The 20,252-nt window shown below is 43.6% G+C and overlaps 1 protein-coding gene across 1 annotated transcript in view; it reads right to left on the reverse strand.

Annotated features, from left to right (window-relative positions):
- Window positions 1–20,252, reverse strand: part of PTGFRN (prostaglandin F2 receptor inhibitor) — a 72,048-nt gene that overhangs the window by 35,493 nt on the left and 16,303 nt on the right. The window contains exons 2-3 of the mRNA XM_075434482.1: window positions 4,255–4,620; window positions 2,979–3,398 (exon numbers count right to left, since the gene is read on the reverse strand). Of these exons, the coding sequence (XP_075290597.1) occupies window positions 2,979–3,398; window positions 4,255–4,620 (786 nt within the window). The remainder of the gene's footprint in view (window positions 1–2,978; window positions 3,399–4,254; window positions 4,621–20,252) is intronic.

Raw genomic sequence — 20,252 nt, forward strand, 5'->3', positions numbered from 1 at the left:
ACAGCCACATGCTGTAGTTCTGACTGACCTCAGGTGTGTTGCAGTAACATGAAAGGGAAGCAAACAGAAAGCAACAATAACTCCTTAAACTGCTGACTCCTCCACTTGCTGCTCTGACAAATACACACTGGGGACTTTAAAGCAATGCCAATAGCCACCTAAACAAATTTAACAAACTCCTCCACTGGCCAGTGAATATTTTTCATAAGTGAATATTTTTCATATACATAGCACATTGGTCATAGCCAGCATTCAAACAGGACCTTCTGCATGCTGTAGGTTACCAGGCTGGCCATAGCTTTGTTAAAAGAAAGCCAGTGGATGAAAGTGTCAAGACCAGGAAGAGAAAAGCTGGCCTTAGTTACTGGTGAGAGATGAACCAGGGGTGCTGTGTGTGTTGTTTGTAAACCTCAGTGCAAATCATTCACCAAGTTACCTGGCTATCACAGGTCTTCACTTGTTCATTCCCTCATTCTACACTGCCTAAAGATTAGACTTGGATCTCAGTGCAGCACTGTTCCCACAGCGCGTAATGCAGCTACTCTCAAACGTCTCAGCTGAGGCCAGCAGACTGGGCTGCTACAGCAGTGGCTCTTCTCAGCAGATTTATGCGCCAGACCACAAGGAAGAATATAGATTACTGCCTTAAACAGGCAGCTATGTCTCTCGTGCAGATTAGTGACTTCTATGTAAAACCATGTTCTACCACATAATAGGTACCCATCTGTAAAAGCTTTCTAGGATTATCATCTGGAATGAGAGACAACATACAAAGGTCAGAGCCAAAGTGAGAAGCCATGATTACTGCCAATGAAACCAAGCAATACTCATCTCGCTGCTCACCGCCTGATAGCACAGTGCAGTCAAACTGAACGCAGGGTAGCAAGCCCACCCAAGCGGTAAAGCAAAGTCCACTGTCTGATGAGTATCTGCTTGGGACTTTGGTCACTGTCTTATCATGGGATTGGAACCAGTAGGAAAGCCTAGTTAATTGAACAGACTAATACCAGAATACAAAATAAGACTCATCTGCAAGATGAAGAGCAGCATTTCTCCAAGAAACCTGTCTGTGTTCATGAAATAGTGATGGGCATTCAGAATCCAGCAGTATATGCACACAGAGGGACTCTTAAGAGAGTTTACCCATATTTATGTATCCTCAACGCTCTTTTTTTTGGTTAGAGACATGTCTGAAGGCCTCACTTAGGCTTATATACCAGGTATGCACGGCACTATTAAAAAAAAGATATACAAGAAGAAAGTCGGGCCAAAAGACGTCATGATTTCAGGAGATGAAAGCCATGGACAAGTAGATAGGAAAGTAACAACAGAAAAAAAACCTACAGAGTTACACAAGAAACCTGTGCATGACTTTTTTCATTAGATATGGGTTGGTTTTTTTAAATTTTGTTTCTACAAATTCAATCCTGCAGTTTACAGCAGGTGAGAATAAGAGAAGTGCAGCAACCAGGCATACCATTTACAACTCATGTTCATTTTACCATGCAAGTGCAGAGGTTTCCGATGTTAGCACATGAAGCTTATGAAGTCCTACTACAGGATGCATGGGTAAAAATTTCCACAACATTTTTCTGGAGAATAACCCATCCCATTTCGCATAACTTTAAAAAAAGCCTTCAAGCCCCTGACAAAGTGCCAGTGCTGCAATGACTGAGCCAAAAATGCAGCCAAAAAAACCCTAAACAAAACAAAAAACAAAAAAAAAAAAAAAAAAGAAGCCACAAACAAATAAAACCACACACCCAAACCACATAAAAAAACCTCCACTACTACTGGTCCTAGCCATCCTCATCCTATTTTCAGCCACTGATTAAACCCCACCTACTTAAACCAAACTCTCCAAAAGTGCGACAAAACAGAGAATTACAGCCCTTAATTAAGCAAGCTCTGCCTCGGCAGAGAGCACCTGCAAGCTTCACTGTGCAACAGACACCCTGAAAAAGAGGGGGCAGATTGATTCTGTCAAATTTCACAGGCTAAGTACCACCAGGATACTAAAACTATATCCAAATAAGCCATTCACAGAAATCAGTCGTTTTGGTTCTCCCTAGAATGATCAAACGATTACAAAAAGGAAAAGATACCCTTGCTGTCTGAACACTTCTATCACCATAATCTCACATTTCTGAGGGACCATCACTGCCTGTTTTTTCCACCTATTGAGTGACACGATGCATCACCTCCTGCTTTCCCGCCTCCAACTAGCAGTGGTAATGCTAATGCAATTAAGTGCTTAGTGCATTTACCCCTGAAACCCATATGGGCAGGGATATCTGCATATCCTTAGCACAGCACTCTATGTGTTTTCATCTCCTAGTCAAGCACGCAGTGATGTGTTTAAGAGAACCATTGCTGCCTTAGACCCCTGCCAACACATGGAGCAATCAGACCAGTGATCCACTATCAGTGATAAAAATCACTGGAGAATTTGTCCTGTTAAATTATCACTACCTTCCTCCTTTCTCTTGATCTTTCTATGCTATTTAACAAACAACATACAGAAAAGCTTCACATCTGTCACTGAATCACAAGCCACTTCTACCAGGGAAGTGCAGTTGTTTCACACTATGGGACAACCTTAAGTTCAGGAGAGAGTAGAGAGAAGATTTGAGGTGCTTGGGGGCTAAATACAATGTTTAAGAAATATAAAAACCAGAAGCAATCTGAAGTGAACTAAGGATGAGATAAAATCTAGGTCTAGGCATCTAAGAGGTTCCAGTCAATCCTTCCATGCCATCATCCCTCTTCTCCCCAGAATAAAAGCTAGAAAAATTATGCCAAGCATTTTCTATTGACTCAGATGTAAACAGGCCAGCTATCCAAACAGCACTCTAGGTTTTCCTGGAATGTATCCTCATGTAGTTCAGCTTACCCAATTTCTGCTCTCAAAGTATCACACTGGACACAGCACTGCTGTAGCTATGACTTGAGACCCCGGCCCCATCAGTAACACTCACCAGTTCGTTGGATTGCCACACTTGCTATCTCCACGCTCTTCTCCTGAATCTTCTGCCATGAGCTGTCTGCCCCTCTCACCCACTCGCTCACAAGACATCTGTAGGCACCCCCATCCACCGATGAGGCCTGGGATACAGATAACCAATATGTGTCATTTGCTCCCGTGTCCAGGCGGATATCTCCATTACGGTAGCGCTCTTCATAGCCAGGACCTGGCTGAAATTTGCCCTCATGAGTCAAAGATAGGATGTCTCGCCAAGTTGATCCACTTTTGATCTGCCAAGTCACATGCAGGTGAGTGTGCTCTGGTGAGGCGGTAATTGCTGAGCAGCGCAACTTGAAGGAGTCACCCTCAGACAGCCTGAGAGACATTGAGGAACGTCCTTTTGAACCACTCACCAACAAGCCATCAGAAATCACTATTTAAAAAAGAAAAAGATGAAAAAAACATGGTCATCACAAAATGGACACAAGAAGAGAACATCCACACTGACCTGTTCAGGTATGAGGCAGTAAAACTATTACAGAGCAACATATGGCCAATTATTCCTTCTTCCACACATAAATATATTCCAGGAACAAGGAAATTCAGCTGAAAATCCATTAAAGGAAGTGCTTCACTTTAAACAAGCCAAGACAAGCATTCGAATTCATTTATCCTTCCCCTCTCTTTAGTTTCTCATCCAAACATCATCGTTCTGACTATTTGCATCCAGAACCATATTGATTTTCATGGGAGTAAAAAGATAAGATACATGAAAAAAATAGTCTCCCAAGTTATTTCTGCAGAACTCTATATCAGAGAGTAAAGCTAGGGCATGACAACAGTATCAACATGCTAAAGGGGAAAAGGCAGATGACCTCCTTCATACAGAAAGATTCCTAAATGACACTATAAATAAGAGAGAGAAGACAGGCTGTGTTTTTTACCTGAAGTTAGCCTCTCTACCTAGAGGCTTAGGGACATTAAGTATTTGCACACATCTTCAGAAAACCCACTGCTTATTTTTCCCATTTTTCTTTACTTATTTACTAGACAGAAAAAAGGAAAGTGGTATTTATAGTAAACAGCCTCTCTTCTCTTTTTCACCTTACTTGCCTTTATTACCATTCTTCACAATTTTCGATTCTGGCTTTAGGAAAATTAAACAGGAACAGGGAGAAGAAAAAAGAAATCACAGCATTCATAAGCAACAGAAATTCAATATTCTTAAGGGTACATCTATAATCAATATCAAAAACAAATTCAGAGCACACCTCACTCTTCAGAAATACCTTTCACTTGGACCTCTGCATCATAATTTCCCTGAACGGTGGCATCAGTGCTGGGCGTGGAGCATTTGTATCTCCCCTGGTCAGTCTGCTGGATGTTTCTAATCACAAGTTCCACAGCATCGTTGCTGCTCCGTCTCAGTTTGATATCCCCGTTGCCCACACGTTTTTGGTACTCCTCAGAGGTGAATGTAGAATCCCAGGTACTCACTATCCGCAGAAAGTCAGTCTCCCGGGAGAACTCCCAGTCAAAGTTCTGTTCACTGGGTCCATCGTAGTCACTAACGCTGCAAGGGATCACCACTTCTGTGCCCACGACTCGAATAAGAGGACCCTTGGGCACCCTCACAACACGCCCTCTGCAGAAAGCTAGGCAGGAGAACAGAGAGAGAGAGAGAGAGAGAATACACAGTTAACACAGGAATCATCAGGATAGAATTTGACGGAAAAAAACATGAAACAGAATAAGGTTGGGCACTCCCCTCTGCAGAAAGCTAGAAGTAGTAAGAGCAGTATTTCCCATTAACATTTAATGTCACTGGAGTAGGAGCCCCTAAACACACTATTTTTAGTGTGGGCAATCTTTGTCTCATTGCTTATTTAGTAACATATTAGGGTAATGAAATACTGAGGGAGAGAAAACTGTAAGGAGGAAAAAAAATGAGAGCGCTATAGATCCAATGGGTAGCAGTTTCTCTACTACAAGCCAAGTGCTATGTAAGACACTGAAACAACATTAATAAGTGGTTTTCGTTACTACAGCGAGGGCATAAATCTAATCAGGCGTTTTTATAAGTCTTCTGCTGACATAAGTAGAGGGTTCACAGTAGGAAACTAACTCTCCCCTAGCTTGAGGGACTTAAAAATGGTAAGTTCACATTCTCAAAAAATTAGCATAGTCACTTCTGCCCTGAAAGGTCATGGCTTCTCTAACACAGGAGAGCTTCCTTGCCCTCCTAATTGATTTAAAATGAAGAACTGATTTCAACAGACAGTTTGCTTGAATAGATATCTGCAACCAGACCTGTTTCTAGCACACATTTCTTCTTTGGTGGAAGCCCCAGAACATGGGAGCAGAAGCAGAGCAGGCTCCCTCCAAAGCAGAGGAGCACACAGCGTTCAGACCATGTCTTCTGAGACTCTCTCACTAGGACAGAAAGGCAACAGCAATTCTCTGCAGAAGGCTGGCAAAACAGAATGCCATGCTCCAGGCAAAAGTGTGAACCACTTAACTAGCCAGAGGACCTGGCAAAGATGCAGCAGGAGACTTTTCTGGCTGATTCAGCTCTGTAGCCCAAACAACAACCCCAGCAGCTGCACATGGATTTTAGCTGGTTCTTACTTCTCAAAAGAGCAAACTGCTTTGATTCATAGTTCTGACCAGAAAAATCTTTTCAGAAAGAGAGGGGGCTACTACCTAAACACAGCCTCCAAACGTAAACAGCCTACTACATCCCACCAGCTCCACAGCCATAGCAAAATATTTTGGCAGCCAGGTAGAACAGGAGAAGCCAGAACACTGAAGGACACATCTTGCTAAAACCAAGCAGAGGGCCGTAACAACATCAAACACAGCCAGACCAAAATGTTGATCTGAGACCCCACAGAGGCAAAGGCACATTTAAACAAACAAACCCCCTAACACACAAAGTCCAGCAACTCACAACTCTCATTCACCAGCAACACTGGGAAAGCCATCAGCTAGTGACATGAACGCCAAGATACTTGCTGAGCTTTCCCCTCCTATCACTCCATATGTCTTCTTGCTGTAGATTAAGACCCCACTCACTGGCTCAGAACCATCATGCCAACAGTTGTCCAGGTGTGAGCAAAGAAGTTAGTCTCGTGGAGAGAAATCACCCACTGGGGAGCCTCTTACAAAGTGCAACTTGTCCCCTTCAGAGCAGCATGGAGAAGGATGTGCTAAAGAACCAAGATTCTTGTGGGCATCTGAAAACTACAAAAGCATCTGTACACACTGAGCAAAACTACAACAGAAAAAGCATATTTTTATCCCCAGTTACAGTTCAGCAAACAGCTGAACCAAGAACTGACACTATCTTTACCTCCCCAGTTCATAATTTCCAGCATGCTCTTTGCTTTGCAGGCTGTTCACGTGTACAGGCTCAGTCATAATAGTCCAGTCTCCTCATTGTCATGACCTTCTGTATTCAACATTCGTACTCCATTAAGCTTATTTGTAATGCAGACTGGGGTTAATCTCTTACCCCTTATATCCCTCCCAGAAGACGGTTATTATGTACCTGATCAAGTGATTGACTAGTCCTAATAAGGAGGCTGGACTTCTCCGCACCATTCACATGTGAATCAGAGAGAAAAAAACTCCGCCGCCAACGTATAGTCCCACAATCAGATATCTTTAAGGACATCTCTCTAAACACCAGCACCATACAGTAAAATCATTGATACAGAAAAATAACCATCAAAAAAAAAAGTTGCAGGGCTCCGACATATTTCCTCACTAGGTTTTAGGTTGCAGTTCCATTCAATCCTTCACCTTATCCTCTTACAGAAAGCAGTAACGGCAGCAGGTAAGCTTTAAAGCACTGCCTGACAGCCAAGCCAGCTTCCAGCAGACCACTAAGAGAAGTCAGCTCAGGATCCTGACTGAGGGCACTCCTCAAACGCTGACTTCTTTCTAGAAAACGCTCTCCTGTGACACTAAAACAAGAACACAACACTGTTCTGCATGTGTCTTCAGCTGCAGACCCACATACCATGCACTGCACTAATCCCATCCAGAGGTGACGAAGGCATGACTAATGTGGCAAGGGCTGCACATTTGTGTTGGAGATTAGCACCGACAGCTCAGTTTCTCTTCTTCCAAGGTCACTAAAGATGCTCTGACACTAAATGAACGTAGAAGGTGATCAGCACCTTCATAAGAGAAGGCAGGCCACAGAGACTGCTCAACATACCTGTTCAGAGTCTGTACCCTACTGTTGTAAAGCAACGACTATCCCCCTCCTCACAGCACAGTCCCACAAGCAATTCCAGTTTAACACAAAGTTGGAAGGAAGGTGGTGGAACAGGCTGAAGGAGAGAAGAGGGACAGCCTGTAACAGTTATAATTTTATATTTTACAAACAATAACATTTGTTACTGCTAAGATAAATTAGGATTCTTGTATGGCAGGAGCACACAGAGACAGCATCCCAAGATAAGAGAACCTACTGCAGAGCATCTGCTGTACCCTGCCTCCAGGTAAGGAGGAACGTGCACAGGGCAGATGCTCCAAGGGTGAGCTGCATTTCTAGGTGACCCAGGAGGCTCAACACCCAACAAGCTGTGAATTCAGGGGTCTGCCTTTTGTCCTGCAGCAGTCAACAGGAAGATCATCCCCAGCTACTAAACCAGGTGTTATGTTCTTTGCTGTGCATTAGTGATTAACATTTCATGTAGCTGTAGCAGAAGGCACGGAGCTACAGACAGTGGTCTTGACAAGAGGTGAGCTCCATTCTACTGTGGCAGATGAGGAGCTTTTACAAATATTTTATTCCTGCAGTGCACTGTGTTACTCCCATATACCCCTTCCATCTTCCCAGAGCAATCGAAATGCAGCTTTCATAATATGAGCGTTTCAAACTCTGTAAATTTGTTGGAAACATTTACTTTTCATGACACCTAATAGATTTCACTGTTAATATAAGGTGACACGTTCTTAATGAATTCACTTGAATCCTATTTAACTGTAGAAACAGATGGAGGAGGACAGACCAGTTTATACACTAGTGACAGAAAACAACAGAACTCTGACAATTCAGTATTTTTCAGTATCACTGAGACCAAAGATGTGTATTTAGTAGGAACTCAATAACTGATTCTGTACCATAAACTGCAATACAGGACATCAAACCTGCCTGAGCAAAAGATTAATTGCCTAAATACAAAACTTTATTTTTTACAGAGTTCCCAGACCACCAGATGAAATTGCAATGAACTATTTTCCAAAACAAAAGGTAATGGAGCCCCTGTAAGGAGGCCAGCACACAAATACAAGGGATGGGACTTGCTCCTTGGACTCATTAGACAGGTAACAGGACTACCAGGCAACACTGGTGCTTTTACAGGGCTGGGCCAGAAATACCCAAGAAGTAGGGCAACCACAGAGCCTTCATGGCTGTTTGTCAAGCACTTGATTAGAGGATTCTCCCAAGGGAATGCATGAAATACTCCACCAGGATCACAAGCAAAGTGTGGCTCAAGGAAGAATAATAAACTGGGATCTGCCATATTAATAATACAGAGGCAAGATAGCCCAGAGATAGCCTAGGCAGTTTTGAGCTAGTGTTTGTTCCCTAGCAATGGTCCATGAAGTACTAAAATTAATTTGTCCCATTACCTAGATGCACCATCTCATTGCTGTCATTAAATTAAATTCTTTCAAAGACAACAAGGAAAGCAGGTGACTGAATAGATAGGTTGTGAAGTCAATCCAAATACATTAAATAGCGACCTGTCATTTTTAGGATAACCAAGAAAACAAGGCAGCAAAATTGTGCAGGATCTACAGAACAGGTAGTCTGTTTAAATTCACAACAAGCTACACAACTCCTCAGGGAAAGGGCTGGTGAGGACTTCCTCTTGCATTAAGGACATTCCTATAGACGAGAAAAATCTTCTAGGACCTTCATCTTCACACAGGTTTTGCATCCACATATCATTTCTGAAAGAACAAGATGAGAACTAATCTGTGGAGTCACCCACAAGGCTGAGAAGGTATTGTCATTGCAAACAACACACTTTTGCTTCAGCACTCTCTTACACAAGGTGCTTCCTCCAGCCTGCACTAGACAGCTCTATCTGATAAGAAAACATGTTCTCTTAGCAGCCCAGAGAAGGAGGTCGAGTATGTCCGCCAGCCAAAGGAAAACGCGATGTGACATGCAGTAGGAAGCCAATTAAAGCCAAAAAAGTAAGAGCTGAAGAACAAGTAAATTGGCTCAGACTAAGCACTCAAGCCGCTGCATCAGAAATGCTTAGAACACACAGTCCAGTTCCTCAACCAAGGCAGTCACAGGAGACACAGAGACAACTTTGCTGATGCCTTTTAATCTCAAAAGAGCATTCCAAACAAAAAGGTGTTTCATTTGGCAACTAAACATTACCATGTGTGGGAAAGAAATACAGCAGGTATTTCAATTCACAACAGTTGAGGACAGGGAAAAAAATACTGCAGCCAACTTTGCAAATGGTGGTAACGATTTTTCCTCCCTGAACTCTTCCATTTATTTTCAATCTAGGCACCACTTTGCTGCAGCACTGTGAACGAGGGCCTTGAGCAGGGACAACCTTTCTTGTGCCACACTAGAGAATAACCAATGGATTCTCCACCATTAAAGCTGCGTACTCTGCTTCCCGTTTCTAGTAAAATCACAAATCTCCCACTTCCGTACAGCACTGCTTAACTACAGTGTTTTTGATGCATAAAGCCATTTTACAAAATGGAGGGGAAAAAAGATTTTATTTTTGCTTCTTTTTTGTCCCACCTAAGAGACATAGTCCACACAAATCCTCTTCCTCTGTTTTGAAAGAGAATTGATCAGGCTCCTGCTGGGAGGCATTCAGCGATTTTCCCTAACCAGCAGGCAGGTGAAGGGACAGACAGCATGCCACACATTCACAGGCTCTTCTCTGGGGAAGAGCCACCAAAGCATGGGAGATCATAATCCTTATCTCCAATCTTCCCCTTTTCCCCTTGACTCTCCTCCCAGCTCCAATTTTCATCAGGCAGTTACACATCAAGAATGTCATCTGTGACTGCCTGGGGGAGAAAGAACAAGTTATCACAAACATCCCTGCAATGTTTGAAAACCTTTCAATACTGTTAGTGCAATTTTTTTTGTTTATTTTATACATAACATGATTTTCCTAGAAGTGGCACATTTACACAAACAGCATGTTGCTTTGGGATTTCCCCCCATTCCTAAATGCAATCAGTTGAATTTTCTATCCTACACGGTGTATGTAGGAGAGGAAAAGTCAGAAAGATTATGCAGAATAAAAGGAATTTCTTTCAGTACCAGACATGCAGCTAACTACTGAAATTTCTCAACTGGTCTCAAAAAGAAAAGAAAAAGAAATCTGAGTAAGCGAGATCTCTTGCCATTCCTGCTTAACACACATTATCATCATACTCTTCTTTCCAGTGCAGACAAACACCCAGTAGTGGTCAGGATCTATGCTAAATAAAGCGGTAGGCTCTTGCTACTCTTTCCAAATTACAAAATTTAGATCACCCTAATCAGCAGAAGCAACACACAACTTACAACCAGACAGCCTGCACAGGGAGGGAACATGGGGCTCCTTTAAAAGAGACCACATTTGATTCCTCACGTCAAAGCTGTAACCGCCATAGTAGCCTGGAATCATCTGAAGCTCTCCCTCCATACCTTGCAAGCCAACAGTACTGTTACGCCTCCCTGACTGCAATACTGCCTAAAAAAAAGACTGATAGATTTTTATGGCTTGAAAAATCCGCAGCATATCATCTGAAGATATCAGAGAAGAGTGAATGAAAGAGTCCATGAGAGAGACATTTACATTGTTCTTTCCCAGGCGCCTAGGATTCTTTTTTTAGATAACGTAGAGCTCTTATCAAAAGGAATTAGCCTGGGTGTAATTGCTTAAAACCCATTATCTCTATCAGGATGAAGAAACGCATACTGCATCTTAAGTGAAGCCTCAGAAATGCTATCAAACTGCAAGGCTGCTCGATTGCTCTAATCTCAGAAAAGCCACATCTCTAGCACTGGGTTAAAAAGCAAGCACCTTCCCAGTTGGACTCCATCTATACCACGTGGATTAAGATTCATATGAAAGGATTAAAACAAGATATTTTGCAGCACAGTAACAACCTGCTGTTTTCCCCATCCACCCCCAAGAAAAGGGATCTCAGATACACCTAAGCAAACCACTAGTCTTTCACCAGGACACAGTTCTTAATTATCATAGAACTGTAGAATGGTTTGGGCAGGAAGAGACCTTTAAAGGTCATTTAGTTCCAACCCCCTGATGGGCAGGGACACCTTCCACTAGATGAGATTGCTCAAAAGATACAGCCAATCTGACCGTGAACACCTGCAGTGATGGGACACCCGCAGCTTCTCTGGGTAACCTGTTTTAGCGCCTCACTATCATCATCATAAAGAGATTCTTCCTTATGTTCAACCTAAATCTACCCTCTTTCCATTTAAAACTATTGCCCCTTGTCCTGTCACTGCAGGCCTTGGCAAAAAAGTCTCCCTCCATCTTTCTTATAAGCCCTATAAGTATTGAAAGGCCACAATATTGTCTCCCCGGAGCCTTCTCTCTCCAGGCTGAGCAGACTCAAATCTCTCGGCCTTTCCTAACAGGAGAGGTGTTTCGGCTCTCCTCTGGACCCACTCCAACAGGTCCATGTCTTTCCCACGCTCAGGGCTCCAGAGCTAGACACAGGACTCCAGGTGGGGTCTCACCAGAGCAGAGTAGAGAGGCAGAATCACCTCCCTCGACCTGCTGGCGACGCTTCTTCTGATGCGGCCCAGGATACGGCTGGCCTGCTGGGCTGCGAGTGCAGCTGGCTCATGTCCAGTTTCTCATCCACCAGTATCCACAGTCCTCTCTGCAGAGCTGTTCTCAATCCATTCATTCCTCAGCCTGTACCGATATTGGGGATCACCCTGACCCAAGTGCAGGACCTTGCACTTGGCCTTGTTGTACCTCATGAGGTTCACACAGGCCCACTCCTCAACCCTGTCAGGGTCCCTCTGGATGGCATCCCTTCCCTCTAGCAAACCAACTGCACCACCCAGCTTGAGGTTGCCCACAAACTTGCTGAGAGTGCACTCAGTCCCACTGTCTATATCATTAATGAAGATATTGAACAGTACCTGTCTTAATACAGACCCCTGAGGGACATCACTCATCTCCAATTGGACACTGAGCCATTGACTGCAACTCTTTGGATGCAGCCATCCAGCCACTTCCTTATCCATCAAACCCATATCTCTCCAATTTAGTGACAACAACGTTTTGCAGGACTGTGTCAAAGCCTTACAGAAGTCAAGGCAGCTGACATCAGTTGCTCTTTCCTTATCCACCAATGCAGTCACTCCATCATAGAAGGCCACCGGATTAGTCGAGCAGTTAAGTTACACTGTGGTGCATCTTTCCATTCCTTTTGCATAGCTGTTAGATGTTTGCTGCCTTATATGGCTAGTTACCTAAGCTCTTTCTGTCATCAATGGAAAGAAACTCTCTGAAAAACTTTTATCCCAAAACTCTCTGAAAAACTTTTATCCCACTGCTGTTTATGGTTAGAGCCTAGGGAGACAACCACCTGACCACAGCAGAAAAACCAAATAGATTTTCCATGCTTCTCCCCCACTGTTAAATGTTAGCACAATGGGCCTGATGAACATCCAGTGAGCCAGGCCTGATCTGGTCTGCCCCACACAAGTGTCTGGATGATGTTACTTTGGATAAATACATAGTAACCGGCAAGCTCAGATCTGGAAACAGCAGTCAGAAGATGTTGTTATCTAAAGAGACAGGGACAGTAAGAGAACATTACTTCATCACATAAAATACATTATATCACTGCAAATAGTCAGCAGATCATCTGACCACTGACCGAAAAGATCTGTTCTGGAAAAACTTCACTGAACTCTCACAAGCAGGAAAGCCTCATTCCTCTGCCATGTCTCTCTGCTAAAGCAACTGCAACAGGAAAAACTGCCTCTCTTGCTGTCTCCTGGGCTCTTGGGAATAAAGCCTTGCTCACTTGTTCATATTTACCCTTCTAAAGACTAGCTGACTGGCATCTTTTTCACCCAAACACACAACCCATTTCCATTCTCTGCCAAAATGAGCCATGGGAATTTGCCATAAGTGCTTCTGTTGGTTATTCCTGCTACAATGCAAGTAGAAGACACCAGTAAACTAAAGTGGAAGCTTGTAAGGCAGAAACCAGGTTGCATATGCAGTACTAATTAGATTTTAAAACACTAATCACCAGCTGCTGACAGCACAGATTCCACTGTGCACCACTGCTTCCCAGTCATGGGGAGAGGTATGCTACCGGAAGGTGGAGCAAGGCATACGGCAGGCAGAGGGCAAAGGAGAAGCCTTATAAACCTCTCCCAGCTGGGCAAAGCAGAAGGCTACTTTGTCAGAGCAGCCCTCGGCAGGCAGAGAACTGTGGCACCACCGGTCTAAACAGAACAAATGTCTAACAGGCAGAGACAATACTAAAGATCGTGGATGTCATGAACACTAAATACTACTCAAGATTCCTCTGGATGTCAAATAACTCCATCACATATGATCTCTATTTCCTTTCCCCACCACTGACTGACAGTTGAAGATAAAAGGCTGTATCTAAAGCACTACTACTGGTATATCTCCAAAATGCAGCTGGGAGCAAAAGGGGAAGGACAGAAAAAAACAATTAAGTGCAAGACTCAACATGCTGCTCCTTCCTGAGTCTCACCTGAAATACCTGTCTGTGCTAACAAACTTCATTCACTTTCCTCCAAACAGTCTCACAGAACTCCATTTTTACCATATTCTGCCAGAGCACCCCGTTTGGGTTACCTGGTGACTTCTGACCCAAAAAGACTCTGGAAGTGGTATGTAGACTGCCACGCAAGACAAGTGATTTGTTCTGCCTCAGAAGTAATCTGTGTTGCCAGAGGAGAGGTTCAATATGTTACATCCCAAGAAAAACAGTTGAGAAAGCAGTAAAGCCCACAACTCAAAGCTGAAGAGCTAGCACAGTTGGAAGCAGGGCTGCAAATATTTGCAGAAATGCTGTATTTAGAAGTATCTTCACATTTTCTTCAGTGGGAAGGAAGGACACAGGTTAAAAATTGTAATAGTAATTCCAACTCAAAAGGAGCACATACACTTACCAATATTTTTAAAAAGTCCTCAAACTGGAATATACAGAATTAAAATCAGTGCTGTTCTGCAACATCATTAACTTGCACTTATCTGTTATCTTAAATCTTTTCCAAAGCAGTTGGAACTGAGCAGAGCAGTCCAAACCCATTCACTCTATACTGCAATTTCCTCTGGACAGAGACCAACCATTTTCTTTGCTCTATGTAGAATGCAGCACACCACTAAAATTAAACTGAATTTTCCTAGGATATAGCTGGAGAAAACAATCAGACTAGAGTAGATCATTTCTAAATCTGCAACTACATTGACTAAAATCATACACTGAGTATGAAAATCCAAGACAAGACAAAAAAGTCCAAATAACAGACAAGATCATGTTAAACTATAAAAGCTAATACATTTTTCAACCAGCATGATTTTAAACAGGACATAGCACCTAGCAGAGGTGAGAAAGCTGGAAAGCTAGGAAAAATTATTTTTGTCAAAAGACTTTTTAAAAGATGCACATACAGCAATATCCTTGTGTCTCAAATCTATAACTTCACGATTTATACATTTAAAAAATGAAATCCTGGAACATTCCCTCCTCTCCTCTCCCCAAAATAATTTCCAATCTTATCATCCTCTTTTCCTCCCAGAGCAGAAGGTATTGATTTTCATTGGTGTGAAGTAATCATTTGTTTTCCAAGTTATCTTTAATGTTAGGTAACAACCAAAAAACACTCAGAATGCTTTCAAATATAAGAAGTGCTGAATCCAGTATAAAGTATTTCACTTTTCACTGATAACTATACTAAAAAGCAAAACAAAACAAAAAAAACCCGCACCATCAACAGCTGTTGGGGTTTTTTTGTTGTGGTGTTTTGCTTTGTATTTTGGTGGAGTTTTTTCGGTTGGCTGGGTTTTTTTTGTTGTTTAGGTTTGCAGGGGGCTTGGGGGAAGTTTGTGGAGTTTTTTGTTGTTGTTTTGTGGTTTTTTACCTGCTTAAATTTGGTGGCACTTGTCCACTGCAATTTAACCCAAGACCCCATCTATACCAAAGTCCTGTCTAAAGCCAAGTCTAAAGGGGATTTGAAGATAAGGTTAAAAAAGCCACACGGTTCATAATCCAGACATTATTAATCCTAACCCCCACTTCCCCTAAAATTGTTTGGGGGGGGGATCATTTCAAATCTCAGTACACAGAGACTAGTTTGCCAGCAAGCATTCCACTCGATGAATGAAGACATCACATAGGCTTCAGCAAAAATAGCAACAGAGCAAAGCCCGATTACAGAAGTCAGCAGCCACAACACCACACAGCCCAACACACGTTAGGCTCGCAGACTCTCTGGTTCAAATCCCGAAGGGCAGCTTCACTCTGCATCTGCTGTTGTGAGAGATTATGGAAGGAGGTGGCCGGGCAGCAAGGCTGCTGGAACTGCTGAACAAGGCAGCATATGGCCCTGGCCCACCTTGGCTCTACGCTTGACAATTGATTTGCAGCCATAGGAGCCAGTGGAGGGATGGATCTCAGTGTTTACAGAGTAATCCTTTTCACCTGTAATTTAATTACCCAACACTCCCATATTCACCATAAATAATCTCCAAGCAAGCGGCCACATTAAAAATGCCAACAACAGACGCACACAGAATGGATGTTATGGCATTGGAACGAGCACCTGTGCCTTACCGGCATACAAAGGTAAATGCAGTAGCACAGCTATTGCCAGCTCTTTGGCTGCAGAAGATGTACTTGGACAGATTAACTGACTAGACCAGACTCATGCAGTAGAATAGGAACAGTTACAATCAGATCACAGGCATTCCTGGTTTCAGGCTTAGTGCCCATTTCACTGTATCACCTAGGCAAAGACAACATAAGCAAATGCAAAGCAGACAGTTAGCTTGTGCTCTATCAACCCGTGCCCCCTTAGCTCAGGAGCCTGCCCCCCCCCCCCCCCCAACAAGAACTTCATTTGGGCACCTACACGACCATCATATCCACATGGCTGGCTGCAACCTGGAAAACCAGAGACCAATGTTTTCTAACCCCTTCTCTCAAAGCCCATAGATCCAATTAGTACTTGAAAGCCAATTTCAGGTCATGCAGAGCAAAACTGTTTAGTATGCTAATCTCTACGGAGTCTGCATGTTAGGAGCATAGATATTTTTCTCCTAGACAAGGAGGAATTATACGCATGCGTGCACATACAGAGTATGATTTAAGAGACACCAGGGCTCTTCCTCCTCTAATACAAGATTTACATAACTAATTCTGTAATTGAGAACAGGACTGCAAGGTATTTACAGTACTTGTTGCTGCTGAGCTCTTATTATTTGCTATGGCACTGATGATGAGAAACTCTCTTGCCCCAGAAAAGGCAGCTAGTCTGGTGTGGACGCATGCAATTACCCCTGTTTAAGGAAGATACATCTCTCCTTACATTACTGTTTCCCTCTTGCAAAAGAGGAGAGGGTTAGCCATTCAGAGGGGGCAAGAGGAGGAAAGAGATCCAGTTAAGAAAAAGATGGGAGGTCAGGGAAATAAAGCAACATCTAGAAGGCACACAGGGAATCCAATCAAGGTCTTTAAGAGGGTCTGTGTAACCCCTACATAGACCATCAAACAAAATTACCCACAGATGGGTCTGCAAAACAGCTGGCTTTAAAAGCAGGCATGCCACAGCACTCTTCATTATTTGCAAGAGACAAATACCAACATCGATAGTTCTGGAAAGACAGGAGAAAGCTTCACAAACAACACTGAAAACATTCTGATTGGTTGCATTGAGACTCCTGAAAATATAGAATAAGGTATTAGGTCAGTAGGTAGAACTCAAGACAGCCTGCTTATTTACTTCACTAATATTTAAAAAGCAAAAAAGCTTATCCCCTATCACATAGAAATTTAAGACTAGTACAGCTGACTACTTTAGCACTTGGGTACAGTCCAACAGGAAAAAAGGCTGCAGAGGGCAGTTGGTGCTGAGGCCCCAGGAAACACACTATGCATGTTTGAGGGTTTGCATTGGACCAGGTTCAGTGCCATAGGCCAAAGACCCAAGGGCACCTGAAGCACAGCAGGTAACACTCCTAAAGACACTTTTGGTTCAGTTACATCCAAAGGAATCCTAATTGCACACTCAGATTGCTTCCCAGTAAAAAGCAATGTGCAGAAAGTGGGACAGTGAGGAGATTCATCTCAGAAATTCAATCCTCACCCCAACTAAAATGGTAATGAAGATGCAGCCTGCATGCTCCTAAAGGATACTTACAGGGCTGCTCACATTTACTTGAACTTCAGTGTGGAAATGGGAACTCCAAATCACAAATGTGAGCTAAGCCATGAACAAATGCATGGCTAGGATATGAAATCCACCCGCACTTCACAGTGTTGCTTACCCCTGCTCAACAAATTCAACAGTCAAAATTTTCAAAAAAGCATGCAAGAGTCAAAAATTTGCTGGCATTCACTGCCTCTGAGAGCTTGAATGCAAAATATCTGTGTAATTAGCTATCTATGCCCCCGAGTTCTACCTCTAGAAAGCTGTTCTCACACGTGAAAGGAAATGGTATTGTATGTGGCTGCTGTTTAATTTACTAAAAGGTTAATTTCACTGGACAAAACGAGGAGACTTTCTGGAATGAGGGGGCAGGTATGTGCATGTGGGCAGCACGCATGAGATTCAGAAACCAGCAGAGAGCTGAGCTACCTCATGCAAGACACGGACCTGGTACAACTGAGGAACTACAGGCCTGTCAGCCTGACCTCAGTGCCGGGCGAGATTATGGAGCGATTCATCCTGAGTGTGCTCACTGGGCACAAGAAGGACAACCAGGGGATCAGGCCCAGCCAGCATGGGTTCACAAAAGGCAGGTCCTGCTTGACCAACCCGATCTCCTTCTATGACCAGGTGACCCGCCTAGTGGATGAGGGAAAGGCCGTGGATGTTGTCTACCTGGACTTTCATAAGGCCTTTGACACTGTTCCCCACAACAACCTCCTGGAGAAACTAGCTGCCCATGGTTTGGATGGGTGTACTCTTCACTAGATAAAGAACTGGCTGAATGGCCGAGCGCAGAGAGTGGTGGTGAATGGAGTTAAATCCAGCTGGCAGCCAGTCACAAGTGGAGTCCCCCAGGACTCAGTTTTGGGTCTGGTCTTGCTTAACATCTTTATCAATGATCTGGATGAGAGGATTGAGTGCTCCCTCAGTAAGTTTGCAGATGACACCAAGCTGGGTGGAAGTGTCAATCCGCTCAAGGGTAGGAAGGCTCTGCAGAGGGATCTGGACAGACTGGATCGATGGGCCAAGGCCAACTGCGCGATGTTCAACAAGGCCAAATGCCAGGTCCTGCACTTCAGTCACAACAATCCCATGCAACGCTAAAGGCTTGGGGAGGAGTGGATGGAAAGCTGCCTGCTGGAAAAGGACCTGGGGGTGCTGGTCGACAGCCGGCTGAACATAAGCCAGCAGTGTGCCCAGGTGGCCAAGAAGGCCAGCAGCATCCTGGCTTGTATCAGGAATAGTGTGGCCAGCAGGAGTAGGGAGGTGATCGTGCCCCTGTACTCGGCACTGGTGAGGCCGCACCTGGAGTACTGTGTTCAGTTTTGGGCCCCTCACTACAAGAAGGACACTGAGTTGCTGGAGCATGTCCAAAGAAGGGCAACGAGGCTGGTGAGGGGTCTGGAGAACAAGTCTTATGAGGAGTGGCTGAGGGAGCTGGGACTGTTCAGTCTGGAGAAGAGAAGGCTGAGGGGGGACCTTCTTGCTCTCTACAACTCCCTGAAAGGAGGTTGTAGTGAGGCAGGTGTTGGTCTCTTCTCCCAGATAACTAGCGATAGGATGAGAGGCAATGGCCTCAAGTTGCATCAGGGGAGCTTTAGATTAGATATTAGGAAAAATTTACTTACCAAGTGGTGAGACATTGGAATAGGCTGCCGAGGGAGGCTGTTGAGTCACCATCCCTGGAGGTGTTCAAAAAATGTATAGATGTGGCACTTCAGGATATGGTTTAGTAGGCATGGTGGTGTTGGGTGGATGGTTGGACTCGATCTTAGAGGTCTTTTCCAACCTATGATTCTATCTTCACCCCCAGTTACCCCAGTGCTGGAGCGAAACAAACTCCTTTGTATTTGCGCCTTCTAGAGCAAGCAGAAAAAAAGAAACACTCCACTCTTGTAACCAAAGTTAGCTAGTTCAAGAAATTAAGAGGTTCACTTTTCAAAAACCCTGAGCATTAACCTTCTGCGGCACCAAGTGTCTTGGTAAAGCTTCATGCTCACAGCCTCAAGCCTTCCATCAGCTCTGAAAACCTTGCCCTGTATTCAATGCAGGTATTTTGTTACCCCCAGTAGCGGAATAGCAAGGTTCATCAATTCAGTACCTGGCTGAAGAAGTCCAGCAGTGTTCTCATCTTCCCCATCACAAACTGAAAGTCTTTTCTCCCTTTAGATTATACGCCAGCAAGTTTTCCCTGTTACCTGTTTTGATTAACACGCAGCATTTGCAGTAGTATCTACTCTTACCTCTACAACCAACATCGAATAGCCTCCCTGGTACACAGAGTAATACATAGCACTACAGAAATGTCACACACATTTAAGCTTTTGGGGAGAATTTTATGCCATTAGACATGTGAGAAAACCCACACGCACCCATGTAATAAAAAGACTGAATCACAACATAATAATGCTGGGAGCCTTGGTAAAGTTTGTCAGTCACTAGATACTAATTTTCAGATAAGTATGCCTAAATACACATTTCATAAAACTGGAAATAACAGGAAACATTTTAAGATATATCTCAGAAGTATTTGGTTTGCTGCTGTCATTGGCATGCTGTGTATAGGAAGATAAACACCACAGGTGGTAAAAGAGAAAGGGAAAGTTAACACACAGAGATCAGCTAATATGCACCATCACCCAGAACATTTCAGATGACAAAACTTCAGAGGTAGCCAAATGCAATACTCATGAGCCAGTAAACTCTTAGAGGAAATATCCAAGGCTAAACATGAGGATACCACCTCTAACTTCAGAAGTCTGCAAGCTACAGATGATCACGAGATGATACCCTAGCATATTAAGAGGGTGTGCTCACTCTTCTCTA

This window comes from Opisthocomus hoazin, chromosome 1, assembly GCF_030867145.1.
Source record: "Opisthocomus hoazin isolate bOpiHoa1 chromosome 1, bOpiHoa1.hap1, whole genome shotgun sequence".
NCBI classification, from domain to species: Eukaryota; Metazoa; Chordata; class Aves; order Opisthocomiformes; family Opisthocomidae; genus Opisthocomus; species Opisthocomus hoazin.